The sequence below is a fragment of the Nerophis lumbriciformis genome, linkage group LG02 (assembly GCF_033978685.3).
Source record: "Nerophis lumbriciformis linkage group LG02, RoL_Nlum_v2.1, whole genome shotgun sequence".
Taxonomy (NCBI): Eukaryota; Metazoa; Chordata; class Actinopteri; order Syngnathiformes; family Syngnathidae; genus Nerophis; species Nerophis lumbriciformis.
The window spans coordinates 1,900,170-1,916,774 of NC_084549.2; the positions used below are offsets into that span (position 1 = coordinate 1,900,170).

General features: G+C 40.7%; 1 protein-coding gene across 1 annotated transcript in view; it reads right to left on the bottom strand.

Annotated features, from left to right (window-relative positions):
• Positions 1–15,510, bottom strand: part of LOC133572380 (ankyrin-3-like) — a 367,012-nt gene extending 351,502 nt beyond the window's left edge. Inside the window, exon 1 of the mRNA XM_072915334.1 lies at positions 15,144–15,510. Coding sequence (XP_072771435.1) covers positions 15,144–15,266 — 123 coding nt within the window. The 5' untranslated portion in view covers positions 15,267–15,510. The remainder of the gene's footprint in view (positions 1–15,143) is intronic.
• Positions 15,511–16,605: the final 1,095 nt, after the last annotated feature.

Sequence of the window (16,605 nt, forward strand, 5' to 3'; positions counted from 1 at the left end):
AAGCTCTCAATTTACCGGTCGATCTACGTTCCCATCCTCACCTATGGTCATGAGCTTTGGGTTATGACCGAAAGGACAAGATCACGGGTACAAGCGGCCCAAATGAGTTTCCTCCGCCGGGTGGCGGGGCTCTCCCTTAGAGATAGGGTGAGAAGCTCTGTCATCCGGGGGGAGCTTAAATGGGTTGTACTTGTATAGCGCTTTTCTACCTTCAAGGTACTCAAAGCGCTTTGACACTACTTCCACATTTACCCATTCACACACACATTCACACACTGATGGAGGGAGCTGCCATGCAAGGCGCTAACCAGCACCCATAAAGCCGCTGCTCCTCCACATGGAGAGGAGCCAGATGAGGTGGTTCGGGCATCTGGTCAGGATGCCACCCGAGCGCCTCCCTAAGGAGGTGTTTAGGGCATGTCCGACCGGTAGGAGGCCACGAGGAAGACCCAGGACACGTTGGGAAGACTATGTCTCCCGGCTGGCCTGGGAACGCCTCGGGATCCCCCGGGAGGAGCTGGACGAAGTGGCTGGGGAGAGGGAAGTCTGGGCTTCCCTGCTTAGGCTGCTGCCCCCGCGACCCGACCTCGGATAAGCGGAAGAAGATGGATGGATGGATGGAAGAGACGTTTGGCCGCATGTATCAACAACACCCAAACTTTAGATCCATACCAGCAAAATATAGTAAGCGCAGTGTTGCAAAACACTTACTCATAGCAGTTTGATGCAAAGAAATTAGTCACAGCATTGTTGCAACGTGATATAACCCAGAGTGCAGTGCAGGTAGTGCAAGACTGCAGTGAATATATGCTGGAGTACACGAATCACATACAGTGTGGATTTACAGTCAGGATTGAATCCTCTGCGGATTGTCACTAAAGACATGAACATGACAGAACTGTCTTAGCTAGGGGTGTAACGGTACACAAAAAGTTCGGCTCGGTACGTACCTGGGTTTAGAGGTCACGGTTCGGTTCATTTTCGGTACAGTAAGAAAACAACAAAATATAAATTTTTTGGTTATTTATTTACCAAATGTGTAAACCATGGCATAACATACATATGATACGATGGATTCTGATGCGTCATCTATGTTGCTGCTTCTTGATCTTAGCGCTGCTTTCCATACCGTCGATCATAATATTTTATTAGAGCGTATCAAAACACGTATTGGTATGTCAGACTTAGCTTAGTCGTGGTTTAACTCTTATCTTACTGATGCGTCTCCCATAATAATGTGACCTCGGACTATGTTAAGGTAACGTGCGGAGTTCCTCAGGGTTCGGTTCTTGGCCCTGCACTCTTTAGTATTGACATTCTGCCGCTAGGCGACATCATACGCAAATACGGTGTCCATGGATGAAGTGCTGGCTGTCCTGACATATTATCTTTTTTTAATGTACATTTTTAGTCTAGAATCTTACGTGTGTGAATGCTTGGACATTCACACCATTATTATATTATCTTTATTTAATGTATGTTTTTGGTGTATAATCTTATATGTTAGAATGATTGGACATTCATACCATTATTATCTTTATTTAATGTACATTTTTAGTCTAGAAGCTTACGTGTGTGAATGCTTGGACGTTCACACAATTATTATATTATCTTTATTTAATTATGTTTTTGGTGTATAATCTTGTATGTGAGAATGCTTGGACATTCACACCATTATTATCTTTATTTAACGTATTTTTTTGGTGTAGAATCGTATATGTGAGAATGATTGGACATTCACACCATTATTATCTTTATTTAACGTATTTTTTTGGGTGTATAATCTTATATGTGAGAATGATTGGACATTCACACCATTATTATCTTTATTTAATGTACATTTTTAGTCTAGAAGCTTACGTGTGTGAATGCTTGGACGTTCACACAATTGTTATATTATCTTTATTTAATGTATGTTTTTGGTGTAGAATCCTATATGTAAGAATGATTGGACATTCACACCATTATTATCTTTATTTAATGTATGTTTTTGGTGTATAATCTTATATGTGAGAATGCTTGGACATTCACACCATTATTATCTTTATTTAATGTACATTTTTAGTCTATAATTTTACGTGTGTGAATGCTTGGACATTCACACCATTATTATATTATCTTTATTTAATGTATGTTTTTGGTGTATAATCTTGTATGTTAGAATGATTGGACATTCACACCATTATTATCTTTATTTAATGTACATTTTTAGTCTAGAATCTTACGTGTGTGAATGCTTGGACATTCACACAATTATTATATTATCTTTATTTAATGTATGTTTTTGGTGTATAATCTTATATGTGAGAATGATTGGACATTCACACCATTATTATCTTTATTTAATGTATGTTTTTGGTGTATAATCTTATATGTGAGAATGATTGGACATTCACACAATGAATATATTATCTTTATTTAATGTACATTTTTAGTCTAGAAGCTTACGTGTGTGAATGCTTGGACATTCACACAATTATTATATTATCTTTATTTAATGTATGCTTTTGGTGTATAATCTTATATATAAGAATGATTGGACATTCACACCATTATTATCTTTATTTAATGTATGTTTTTGGTGTATAATCTTATATGTTAGAATGATTGGACATTCACACCATTATTATCTTTATTTAATGTATGTTTTTGGTGTATAATCTTATATGTTAGAATGATTGGACATTCACACAATGAATATATTATCTTTATTTAATGTACATTTGTAGTCTAGAAGCTTACGTGTGTGAATGCTTGGACATTCACACCATTATTATATTATCTTTATTTAATGTATGTTTTTGGTGTATAATCTTATATGTAAGAAAGATTGGACATTCACACAATTATTATCTTTATTTAACGTATGTTTTTGGTGTAGAATCATATACAGTATGTGAGAATAATTGGACATTCACACCATTATTATCTTTATTTAATGTACATTTTTAGTCTAGAATCTTACGTGCGTGAATGCTTGGACATTCACACCATTATTATATTATCTTTATTTAATGTATGTTTTTGGTGTATAATCTTATATGTTAGAATGATTGGACATTCACACCATTATTATCTTTATTTAATGTACATTTTTAGTCTAGAATCTTACGTGTGTGAATGCTTGGACATTCACACAATTATTATATTATCTTTATTTAATGTATGTTTTTGGTGTATAATCTTATATGTGAGAAAGATTGGACATTCACACCATTATTATCTTTATTTAATGTACATTTTTAGTCTAGAAACTTACGTGTGTGAATGCTTGGACATTCACATCATTTTTACATTATCTTTATTTAATGTATGTTTTTGGTGTATAATCCTATATGTAAGAATGATTGGACATTCACACCATTATTATCTTTATTAGGTCCCTTTGGGACATTGTAATTGTAAGGTTTTATTATTATTATTATTATTATACCGGCCGCCTCTTTGAGCTGTAATTTGACCCCCCTTAACATGCTTCAAAACTCACCATATTTGACACACACATCAGGACTGGCAAAAATTGCAATCTAATAAAAAACCCAAACCCCAAAACTCAAAATTGTGCTCTAGCGCCACCTAGTAAAAAACACAGACAAAACTACTTGTAACTTCCGGTAGGAATGTCGTAGAGACATGAAACAAAAACCTTCTATGTAGGTCTGACTTAGAACCTAGATTACATAAATTGACATCTTACAGCAAAAATCAACAGGAAATTGGCAATTCTCCCTTCAAAACAAAAGTTTACTAAAAACAGTCACTTTTGCCTCTTTGAGCTGTAATTTGACCCCCTTAACATGCTTCAAACTGGACACACACATCAGGACTGGCAAAAATTGCGATCTAATAAAAAAACCCAACCCCAAATCTCAACATTGCGCTCTAGCGCCCCCTAGGAAGAAAACACAGACACAACTGCTCCTAGGAAGAAAACTCAGACAAAACTGCCTGTAACTTCCAGTAGGAATGTCTTAGAGACATGAAACAAAAACCTCTATGTAGGTCTCACTTAGACCTACATTTCATATACTGACAACCCCCAGCTAAAATCAACAGGAAGTTTGCAATTCCCCCTTCAAAACAAAAGTTTTGTAAAAACCGGTCACCTTTTTTCAAACATGATCTCCTCTGAGCGCGTTTGTCGTGTCGGCTTCAAACTAGCACAGGAGAGAGATTGAACCCTTCTGATTAAAATTTGACCAAAGAGTTTTAATTACTGCTCCGGTTTGGATTTTATGTGCCGTCAAAGTCGGTCCCGTCCATCGCTGCTTGCAGCTTTAATTTAATGTATGTTTTTGGTGTATAATCTTATATGTGTGAATGCTTGGACATTCACACAATTATTATATTATTAGGGCCCGCATGGCCCATTGCAAAAGGACTCCCGAAGGGACTACAACTTGACAAAAGTATTGGGACACTTAGGCCGAAAACTGGACAAAAGTATTGGGACACTTAGGCCGAAAACTGGACAAAAGTATTGGGACACTTGGGACTACAACTTGACAAAAGTATTGGGACACTTAGGCCTACAACTTGCCAAAAGTATTGGGACACTTGGGACTAAAACTGGACAAAAGTATTGGGACACTTAGGACTAGCACCTGCCAAATACGCGGGCCCGACCAACGCTGCTTGCAGCTTTAATCTTTATTTAATGTACATTTTTATGGATTTTTTTTTTTCATTGTCTTTGTCGTACAGATAAATCTACCATAAACATTCTGTTCATATCTTCGTAGGCGGTAAATTGACTTATTAACCCGATTATATTGTGTACTTTATTTCACATGAAATGAACAAAACAAAGAAAAAAGCTCAACATAAATAGAAGATAGACAATAGAAGAGCTGCTCTTTCCTTCTTATTAATGTGACAATATGTTCATGATTACGGTGCAGGTGGCCTGTGAGAGGGATAATAATGGCCGTGATGAGCGCCTCCTTGTTTACGCTCAGGTCAAATAACACGGCCAGCAGCATAATGTCAAACCTCCTGTACAGTAAATGTCATCCTTACCCAGCAACATCCCTCACGGTCAACTCCAGCATTTAGCAGCCTTCTTTACTTCAACTCAACATCAAGACTGGCATCCCTCCTCACTTTCACCAAAACAGGTTTGTGTGTGCAGGAGGCCGTCCCACATGTGTGTGTGCAGGAGGCCGTCCCACATGTGTGTGTGCAGGAGGCCGTCCCACATGTGTGTGTGTGCAGGAGGCCACCCCGTGTGCACCCGTCATATTAAAAAAAAGCCGGGTCATCAATAAATGAGCCGTGTGTGCATGAAACATGGACGTGTGTGCAATAGTGCAAGAAGCACATGGACAAAAAGAAGCCGCAAATAACAAATCCATTCAGCATTTGCTTACTTGAAAGATAAATAAAACAAAATGAAATGGGGGACTTTTGGGGCTATTTAATGACATCTGTGCTCAGCTTGACCCCGACCATTTCAATTCTAAATACCGTATTTTTCGGACTATAAGTCGCAGTTTTTGTCATACCGTATTTTCCGCACCATAAGCCGCCCTGGGTTAAAAGCCGCGCCTTCAATGAACGGCATATTTCAAAACTTTGTCCACCTATAAGCCGCCCCGTGTTATAAGCCGCATCTAACTGCGCTAAAGGAATGTCAAAAAAACAGTCAGATGGGTCAGTCAAACTTTAATAATATATTAAAAACCAGCGTGATGTGGGCGCGCACGAAGTCGTATATCAACATGGACGGAGCTGCGTGAAAAAAGCCACCCGGCCTCTTCGCGTAAACTTCCCTTAACCACTCGCTCATCTTTTCTTCATCCATCCATCCCTTCGAGTTAGCTTTTATGATGACGCCGGCTGGAAAGGTCTCTTTTGGCAAGGTCTTCCTTTTGAATATCACCATGGGTGGAAGTTTCTGGCCATTAGCATGGCAAGCTAGAACCACAGTGAAGGATGACTTCTCATTCCCTGTGGTGCGAATATTCACCGTACGTGCTCCCGTTGTATCCACAGTGCGGTTCACAGGAATATCAAAAGTCAGTGGAACCTCGTCCATGTTGATAATGTTCTCTGGCCGGATCTTTTTTTCAGCTATCTTGTTTTTACAATATGCACGGAAAGTAGCCAGCTTTTCTTGAAAGTCTTTAGGCAGTTGCTGTGAAATAGTAGTCCGTGTGCGGATGGAGAGATTGCGTCTTTTCATGAACCGGAGACCTGTCGCTTAGTAGGAGCCATTTTGTGGTCTTTACAGATGTAAACACACAAAGGAAATGAAACGTAATATCCGCGCGCTTCTTCTTCTTCTACGGGGGCGGGTGGTTGCTTACAGTAGAAGAAGAAGCGCTTCCTCTTCTATGGGGGCGGGTGCTTACCTTGGCGGTTGCTTGCGTAGAAGAAGAAGAAGCACTTCCTCTTCTACGGGGAAAAAAGATGGCGGCTGTTTACCGTAGTTGCGAGACCGAAACTTTATGAAAATGAATCTTAATATTAATCCATATATAAAGCGCACCGGGTTATAAGCCGCACTGTCAGCTTTTGAGTAAATTTGTGGTTTTTAGGTGCGGCTAATAGTGCGGAAAATACGATAAATATAAACGGAATACAATGATTTGCAAATCCTTTTCAACCATATTCAATTGAATGCACTACAAGGACAACATATTTGATGTTCAAACTCAAACTTTATTTTTTTTTGCAAATAATAATTACCTTAGAATTTCATGGCTGCAACACGTGCCAAAGTAGTTGGGAAAGGGCATGTTCACCACTGTGTTACATCACCTTTTCTTTTAACAAAACTCAATAAATGATTGGGAACTGAGGAAACTAATTGTTGAAGCTTCGAAAGTGGAATTCTTTCCCATTCTTGTTTTATGTAGAGCTTCAGTCGTTCAACAATCCGGGGGTCTCCGCTGTCGTATTTTACGCTTCATAATGCGCCAAACATTTTCGATGGGAGACAGGTCTGGACGGCAGGCGGGCCAGGAAAGTACCCGCACTCTTTTTTCTTTTTTTTCTCCAAATATTTTTATTGAATTTTGCAGACAGTACAGTATGATGGATCATGGCAACAGCAAGTTGAGGTATCTGCACATTTTACAATATGTAACATAGTAAACCCCACCCTTTCATCTCCGTAATATCGCTAAAATTCGTTCTATTTTATCCACTAGCGACGCTGAGATCATTATTCATGCGTTCGTTACGTCTCGTCTCGACTACTGTAACGTATTATTTTGGGGTCTCCCTATGTCTAGCATTAAAAGACTACAATTGGTACAAAATGCGGCTGCTAGACTTTTGACAAGAACAAGAAAGTTTGATCATATTACGCCTATACTGGCTCACCTGCACTGGCTTCCTGTGCACTTAAGATGTGACTTGAAGGTTTTACTACTTACGTATAAAATACTACACGGTCTAGCTCCGTCCTATCTTGTCCATTGCATTGTACCATATGTCCCGGCAAGAAATCTGCCTTCAAAGAACTCCGGCTTATTAGTGATTCCCAGAGCCCCAAAAAAGTCTGCGGGCTATAGAGCGTTTTCTATTGGGGCTCCAGTACTATGGAATGCCCTCCCGGTAACAATTAGAGATGCTACCTCAGTAGAAGCATTTAAGTCCCATCTTAAAACTCATTTGTATACTCTAGCCTTTAAATAGCCCCCCTGTTAGACCAGTTGATCTGCCGTTTCTTTTCTTTTCTCCTCTGCTCCCCTTTTCCTTGAGGGGGGGGGGCACAGGTCCGGTGGCCATGGATGAAGTGCTGGCTGTCCAGAGTCGGGACCCGGGGTGGACCGCTCGCCTGTGCATCGGCTGGGAACATCTCTGCGCTGCTGACCCGTCTCCGCTCGGGATGGTGTCCTGCTGGCCCCACTATGGACTGGACTCTTACTATTATGTTGGATCCACTATGGCCTGGACTCTCACAATATTATGTCAGACCCACTCGACATCCATTGCTTTCGGTCTCCCCTAGAGGGGGGGGGTTACCCACATATGCGGTCCTCTCCAAGGTTTCTCATAGTCATTCACATCGACGTCCCACTGGGGTGAGTTTTTCCTTGCCTGGATCTCAGGAAACAGAGTGGACCGACACCAGCAGATGACATGGCACCCCAAACCATCACCCAAACATGCAAATTTTGCATTTCCTTTGGAAATCGAGGTCCCAGAGTCTGGAGGAAGACAGGAGAGGCACAGGATCCACGTTGCCTGAAGTCTAGTGTAAAGTTTCCACCATCAGTGATGGTTTGGGGTGCCATGTCATCTGCTGGTGTCGGTCCACTCTGTTTCCTGAGATCCAGGGTCAACGCAGCCGTCTACCAGCAAGTTTTAGAGCACTTCATGCTTCCTGCTGCTGACCTGCTCTATGGAGATGGAGATTTCAAGTTCCAACAGGACTTGGCGCCTGCACACAGCGCAAAATCTACCCGTGCCTGGTTTACGGACAATGGTATTTCTGTTCTAAATTGGCCCGCCAACTCCCCTGACCTTAGCCCCATAGAAAATCTGTGGGGTATTGTGAAAAGGAAGATGCAGAATGCCAGACCCAAAAACGCAGAAGAGTTGAAGGCCACTATCAGAGCAACCTGGGCTCTCATAACACCTGAGCAGTGCCAGAAACTCATCGACTCCATGCCACGCCGCATTAACGCAGTAATTGAGGCAAAAGGAGCTCCAACCAAGTATTGAGTATTGTACATCATCATATTTTTCATTTTCATACTTTTCAGTTGGCCAACATTTCTAAAAATCCCTTTTTTGTATTAGCCTTAAGTAATATTCTAATTTTGTGACACACGGAATTTTGGATTTTCATTTGTTGCCACTTCAAATCATCAAAATTAAATGAAATAAACATTTGAATGCATCAGTCTGTGTGCAATGAATAAATATAATGTACAAGTTACACCTTTTGAATGCAACTACTGAAATAAATCAAGTTTTTCAAAATATTCTAATTTACTGGCTTTTACCTGTATATAAGAGAATTGACAGCAACGTTCCCTCTCAGGAGCGCGCATGTGCAATTGCGCACTGCTTAAGCGTCCTCTGCGCACGGCAAATCTACGCCACGCACAAAATCAAATAAAAAAATAAGCGCATAACAATTTTCGACACGACACGGACACGACAGAGAAAACCGTTTTTGTCATCATTGTTCAAATATAATAATATGTCTGTTGATGAATTCCATCCATCACTTTACTGAGCAAAACTCTTTACTGTCGGCCATAAACACATCACCAAAACATTAGTAACAAAAATGATATCTAGCAAAAGTGGTCATTTTCTGCAGTACAAACCAGACCAAAAGCAACTTTGTTATATCAACAGCAGCCACTCGCTCTTTCTCACGTGCGCCAACACTTGCACATATGGCACTTAGCCAGTGATGCGTTTACAGCCACACAACAAGTCGGACAACTCCAACACCACACATAAAGTGGGGCAAAAAGTATTTAGTCAGCCATTATTGTGCAAGTTCTCCCACTTAAAATGATGACAGAGGTCTGTAATTTTCATCATAGGTACACTTCAACTGTGAGAGACAGAATGTGAAAAAAAAATCCAGGAATTCACATTGTAGGAATTTTAAAGAATTTATTTGTAAATTATGGTGGAAAATAAGTATTTGGTCACTTCAAACAAGGAAGATCTCTGGCTCTCACAGACCTGTAACTTCTTCTTTAAGAAGCTCTTCTGTCCTCCACTCGTTACCTGTATTAATGGCACCTTTTTGAACTTGTTATCTGTATAAAAGACACCTGTCCACAGCCTCAAACAGTCAGACTCCAAACTCCACTATGGCCAAGACCAAAGAGCTGTCGAAGGACACCAGGAAAATAATTGTAGACCTGCACCAGACTGTGAAGAGTGAATCTACAATAGGCAAGCAGCTTGGTGTGAAAAAATCAACTGTGGGAGCAATTATCAGAAAATGGAAGACATACAAGACCACTGATAATCTCCCTCGATCTGGGGCTCCACGCAAGATCTCATCCCGTGGGGCCAAAATGATCATGAGAACGGTGAGCAAAAATCCCAGAACCACACGGGGGGACCTGGTGAATGACCTGCAGAGAGCTGGGACCAAAGTAACAAAGGTTACCATCAGTAACACACTACGCCGACAGGGAATCAAATCCTGCAGGGCCAGACGTGTCCCCCTGTTTAAGCCAGTGCATGTCCAGGCCCGTCTGAAGTTTGCCAGAGAGCACATGGATGATACAGCAGAGGATTGGGAGAATGTCATGTGGTCAGATGAAACCAAAATAGAACTTTTTGGTATAAACTCAACTCGTCGTGTTTGGAGGAAGAAGAATACTGAGTTGCATCCCAAGAACACCATACCTACTGTGAAGCACGGGGGTGGAAACATCATGCTTTGGGGCTGTTTTTCTGCTAAGGGGACAGGCCGACTGATCCGTGTTAAGGAAAGAATGAATGGGGCCATGTATCGTGAGATTTTGAGCCAAAACCTCCTTCCATCAGTGAGAGCTTTGAAGATGAAACGTGGCTGGGTCTTCCAGCATGACAATGATCCCAAACACACTGCCCGGGCAACGAAGGAGTGGCTCCGTAAGAAGCATTTGAAAGTCCTGGAGTGGCCTAGCCAGTCTCCAGACCTCAACCCCACAGAAAATCTGTGGAGGGAGTTGAAAGTCCGTGTTGCTCGGCGACAGCCCCAAAATATCACTGCTCTCGAGAAGATCTGCATGGAGGAATGGGCCAATATACCAGCTACTGTGTGTGCAAACCTGGTAAAGACCTATAGTAATCGTTTGACCTCTGTTATTGCCAACAAAGGTTATATTACAAAATATTTGAGTTGAATTTTTGTTATTGACCAAATACTTATTTTCCACCATAATTTACAAATAAATTCTTTAAAATTCCTACAATGTGAATTCCTGGATTTTTTTCCCACATTCTGTCTCTCACAGTTGAAGTGTACCTATGATGAAAATTACAGACCTCTGTCATTATTTTAAGTGGGAGAACTTGCACAATTGGTGGCTGACTAAATACTTTTTTGCCCCACTGTAAAGTGTCATTCCAGGTCGTTACACTATGATTTACCAATCAAATGTGTGCTTATTCTAGTGTCATTTATTAGGAATCTTAATTTATAAATATTAATCATTACATGCTGTTAGTATATTCAATAAATACTAATAAAAATATATTTTTTTACAAACAGGAAGTTGCAGGAATGTACACATGATCCCCTGCTTACATCTCATTGTGCAACATGTGAATGTTTTAATGGGAACTAAATGAAAATTATTTCCAAAGCAGGACCTCCACCCAGACAAACAATACAAGTACACAGTTCATTGAAAACAATATTTGTTGTTATTGTCATTATAAGTGGGCCTAAACACTTATGTTAAAAATGGAAATGACTGCTGTCATTTGATTATAATAATAAGAGAATGTTGTCTGTCTATCTGTGTTGGCCCTGTGATGAGGTCGGGACTTGTCCAGGGTGTACCCTGCCTTCCGCCCGAATGCAGCTGAGATAGGCTCCAGCGACCCCGAAAGGGACAAGCGGTAGAAAATGGATGGATGGATGGAGATGTAAGTTGTTATTTAGGGAGGTTTGGGACAGGTGTGCTGCTGGTGTAGCCACAGTGTGCACGTCTAAAAGTTGCTCACATGGACTCCACTCAATGCTTAGGGACTTTTTGCATTTGCTCACACACATCAACAATTAGAGGGAACATTGATTGACAGAGTGTGTACCTTCAGCGGTGAATGATGAGCAGAGGCAGACTTAATCCTTAAGTGGTGGAGGTGGAGGTGAAGTGGCATCAGAGTCTCTGTCTCTCTTTACTAGCTTCGTGGAAGCATGTTGCTTATGTAGCTGTTTCAGCAGATTTGAATTGCTGTTTTGGGCAGTAGATGGGATCTTTGATCCAAAGCACAATTTACATTTAACTAAAATGTTCTTTTCTTTGTGCTCGACAAAAGAAAAGTAGTGAAAATATCTCCATGTTAACAAACTCGACTTCTGGCTCCGCCATGATCAGACACGCCCCCACACTCAGACACACCCACACAGAGCGCATGTCTCTCTCTCTTCTCCGGCTTGTGACACGAGAAGAATCAGAACGATGACACAGCAGCGCTCCAATAAAACACACTTTATACTACATAAAAAGTAACGTAAAATAACGCAGTAACGCATCATGTAGTAACGGTAACTGAGTTACTGAATATAAAAAAATAACGCGTTAGATTACTAGTTACCGCCGAAACTAACGGCGTTAGTCCCAACACTGCTGAGGAGACACATTTTTTGAAGCTTCTCAGGTGGAATTCTTTCCCGTTCTTGCTTGATGTACAGCTTAAGTTGTTCAACAGTCCGGGGGTCTCCGTTGTGCTATTTTAAGGCTTCATAATGCGCCACACATTTTCAATGGGAGACAGGTCTGGACTGCAGGCGGGCCAGTCTAGTACCCGCACTCTTTTAGCCACGTTGTTGTAACACGTGGCTTGGCATTGTCTTGCTGAAATAAGCAGGGGCGTCACAATAATGTGTGATTGAATGCTACAAACTTAATGACAGACGCCTCAAACAGAATGTAATGTTACATGTTTTTACTGAATGTACATGAAAATAAAGAATGTGGGATTTACAATATTAACTATGAAGGATAAAACACTGAATATTGACAACAAATGAATGTCTCAATCGACATGTTTTACAATCGAGTGAAACACAACAAAAATGCAACAAACAGCCAAATATGAACGTGAAGGGTAATAAAACCTCCACATACAATGTGATATATGTAATATATCACTAAACTTTATAACTTTGTGGTGAAAATCTCCTTCCACGTCTGTCCCTGACACCCACATTTCACACCCTGGAAACACTCTGTGGAAACACTCCCCACCCACACTGCTTGGTACCTCGTCTGAGTTGCTGTGACTTACATTACCATAGTAACTCATTACATTACCATAGTAACTAAATAGATGACCATAGTAACTGATTAGATGACCATAGTAAGTAATTAGATGACCATAGTAACTAATTAGATGACCATAGTAACTAATTAGATGACCATAGTAACTAATTAGATGACCATAGTAACTGATTAGATGAACATAGTAAGTAATTAGATGACCATAGTAACTGATTACATGACCATAGTAACTGATTAGATGACCATAGTAACTAATTAGATGACCATAGTAACTAATCAGATGACCATAGTAACTAATTACATGACCATAGTAAGTCATTAGAATACCATAGTAACTAATTAGATGACCATAGTAACTAATTCGATGACCATAGTAACTGATGACATGACCATAGTAACTAATTACATTACCATAGTAACTAATTAAATGACCATAGTAACTAATTAGATGACCATAGTAACGAGTTAGATGACCATAGTAACTCATTACATTGCCATAGTAACTCATTACATTGCCATAGTAACTAATTAGAGGACCATAGTAACTAAATAGATGACCATAGTAACTAATTAGATGACCATAGTAAGTAATTAGATGACCATAGTAACTAATTAGATGACCATAGTAAGTAATTAGATGACCATAGTAACTGATTAGATGACCATAGTAACGAATTACATTACCATAGTAACTAATTAAATGACCATAGTAACTAATTAGATGACCATAGTAACTAATTAGATGACCATAGTAACTAGTTAGATGACCATAGTAAGTAATTAGATGACCATAGTAACTAGTTAGATGACCATAGTAAGTAATTAGATGACCATAGTAACTAGTTAGATGACCATAGTAAGTAATTAGATGACCATAGTAAGTAATTAGATGACCATAGTAACTAGTTAGATGACCATAGTAAGTAATTAGATGACCATAGTAACTAGTTAGATGACCATAGTAAGTAATTAGATGACCATAGTAACTAGTTAGATGACCATAGTAACTCATTAGATGACCATAGTAACTAATTACATTGCCATAGTAACTAATTAGATGACCATAGTAACTAAATAGATGACCATAGTAACTAATTAGATGACCATAGTAAGTAATTAGATGACCATAGTAACTAATTAGATGACCATAGTATCTAGTTAGATGAGCATAGTAACTAATTAGATGACCATAGTAACTAGTTAGATGAGCATAGTAACTAATTAGATGACCATAGTAACTAGTTAGATGAGCATAGTAACTAATTAGATGACCACAGTAACTAGTTAGATGAGCATAGTAACTAATTAGATGACCATAGTAACTAGTTAGATGAGCATAGTAACTAATTAGATTACCATAGTAACTAGTTAGATGAGCATAGTAACTAATTAGATGACCATAGTAACTAGTTAGATGAGCATAGTAAGTAATTAGATGACCATAGTAAGTAATTAGATGAGCATAGTAACTAATTAGATGAGCATAGTAACTAGTTAGATGAGCATAGTAACTAATTACATGAGCATAGTAACTAGTTAGATGATCATAGTAACTAATTAGATGACCATGGTAACTAATTAGATGAGCATAGTAACTAGTTAGATGAGCATAGTAACTAATTAGATGACCATAGTAACTAGTTAGATGACCATAGTAACTAGTTAGATGAGCATAGTAACTAGTTAGATGACCATAGTAACTAGTTAGATGAGCATAGTAACTAGTTAGATGACCATAGTAAGTAATTACATGAGCATAGTAACTAGTTAGATGAGCATAGTAACTAATTAGATGACCATAGTAACTAATTAGATGACCATAGTAACTAGTTAGATGAGCATAGTAACTAGTATATGATGCAGATTGCAGCCATGTAAAGACTTAGTATAGTAGAAGACTTGTGGTCATTAAAAAGATGAGTGCACATCATAATGGCAGCTAAACATCTCAAATAAACATGATTTGGGAATGTCCGGGGGTCCAGATTGCAAAGTTTAACGGGCCGCATGTGGCCCCCGGGCCTTCATTTGCCCAGGTGTTGGTGTAGACGTGATTGAGTGTGAGTTTGAAAGCAACACCTGCAAGGTCAGCTAACGTGTGCAGAGGAGGACACACACAAGGTCAGGGATGATGTTGGTGTGTATGTAGTGGGAATAAAGTGCACGTGACCTCCAAGTGAGTCCACACACACACTGATGGTCACCTTCCAGCGTTACCTTTCTCTTCTGCTCGCGGGACATGGCTCTCCTGCTCTTCCTCCGCTTCTCCTTCTCGTCCTCCAACGCATTCACATCCACTTCCCCCCGATTCTTCTTCAGCTGGGAGGCCGCGTGAGCCATGGCGGACGCACACACACGCACACACGCGCGCCTCACCTGGGACCCCGGAGAAGTTCTGCGGCCGTGGCGGTGGACCCGAACCCGGGATCCCAGAGGAGAAATGGGGGTAGAAAAGGAAAGGGGGGGAAAGGGAATAAAAATGCCCTCCTTGGGAAAAAAAAAAGAGGAATGGAGAAGCGTAGGCTGGTGCTTTGTATCCTGTTTGTGTGTCCTTGTCCTGCTACACTACACTCCCTCTCTCTCTCTCTTCTTCACTTCACTTCTTCTTCTCCTCCACGTCCTCCTCCTCCTCCACCTCCTCCGCTGTCATCCACTCGCTGCCGGCGGGAGTCCGGCACGTCCGAGGAAGGAGAGACATGAGCATCACCGGCGCAGAGAGGTGGAGGGAGGAGGAGGGAGAGAGAGCCAATGGAGGGCGGTGCGAGGGGAGTGGTTACCGTGGCAACCACCTTCTGTTTCAGCCCGTCCTCCGAAAGGATGCTCTCGCTCTCCTCGCTCCTTGCTGCTCACCTGGCGTGCTCCGTGTGTGTGCGTGTGTGTGTGTGTGTGTGTGTGTGTGTGTGTGTGTGTGTGTGTGTGTGTGTGTGTGTGCGTGCGCGCAAGAGAGCAAGCAATTTAAAAGAATGAATGAAATGACGACAACATTCACACATATTGGCTTTGGTTTTTCATGGGGGACCACCTGGCACACATACTGTTTTTACAGTTTTCATGCGGGACCAGCTTACTGAAAGTCACCTGGAAGGACCACACTGTTTCAGTTTTTCATGAGGGACCAGGTACTGTAAGTCACCTCGAAGGACCACACCGTATATACCGTATTTTCCGCACTATTAGCCGCACCTAAAAATCACAAATTTACTCAAAAGCTAACAGTGCGGCTTTTAACCCGGTGCGCTTTATATATGGATTAATATTAAGATTCGTTTTCATAAAGTTTCGGTCTCGTAACTACGGTAAACAGCCGCCATCTTTTTTCCCGGTAGAACAGGAAGCGCTTCTTCTTCTACGCAAGCAACCGCCAAGGTAAGCACCCGCCCCCATAGAACAGGAAGCGCTTCTTCTTCTACTGTAAGCAACCACCCGCCCGCGTAGAAGAAGAAAAAAGCGCGCGGATATTACCGTACGTTTCATTTCCTGTTTACATCTGTAAAGACCACAAAATGGCTCCTACTAAGCGACAAGGATCCGGTTCATGAAAAGACGCAATCTCTCCATCCTCACACGGATTACTATTTCACAGCAACTGATATTCCTGTGAACCGCACTGTGGATACAACGGGAGCACGTACGGTGAATATTCGCACCACAGGGAATGAGAAGTCGTCCTTCACTGTGG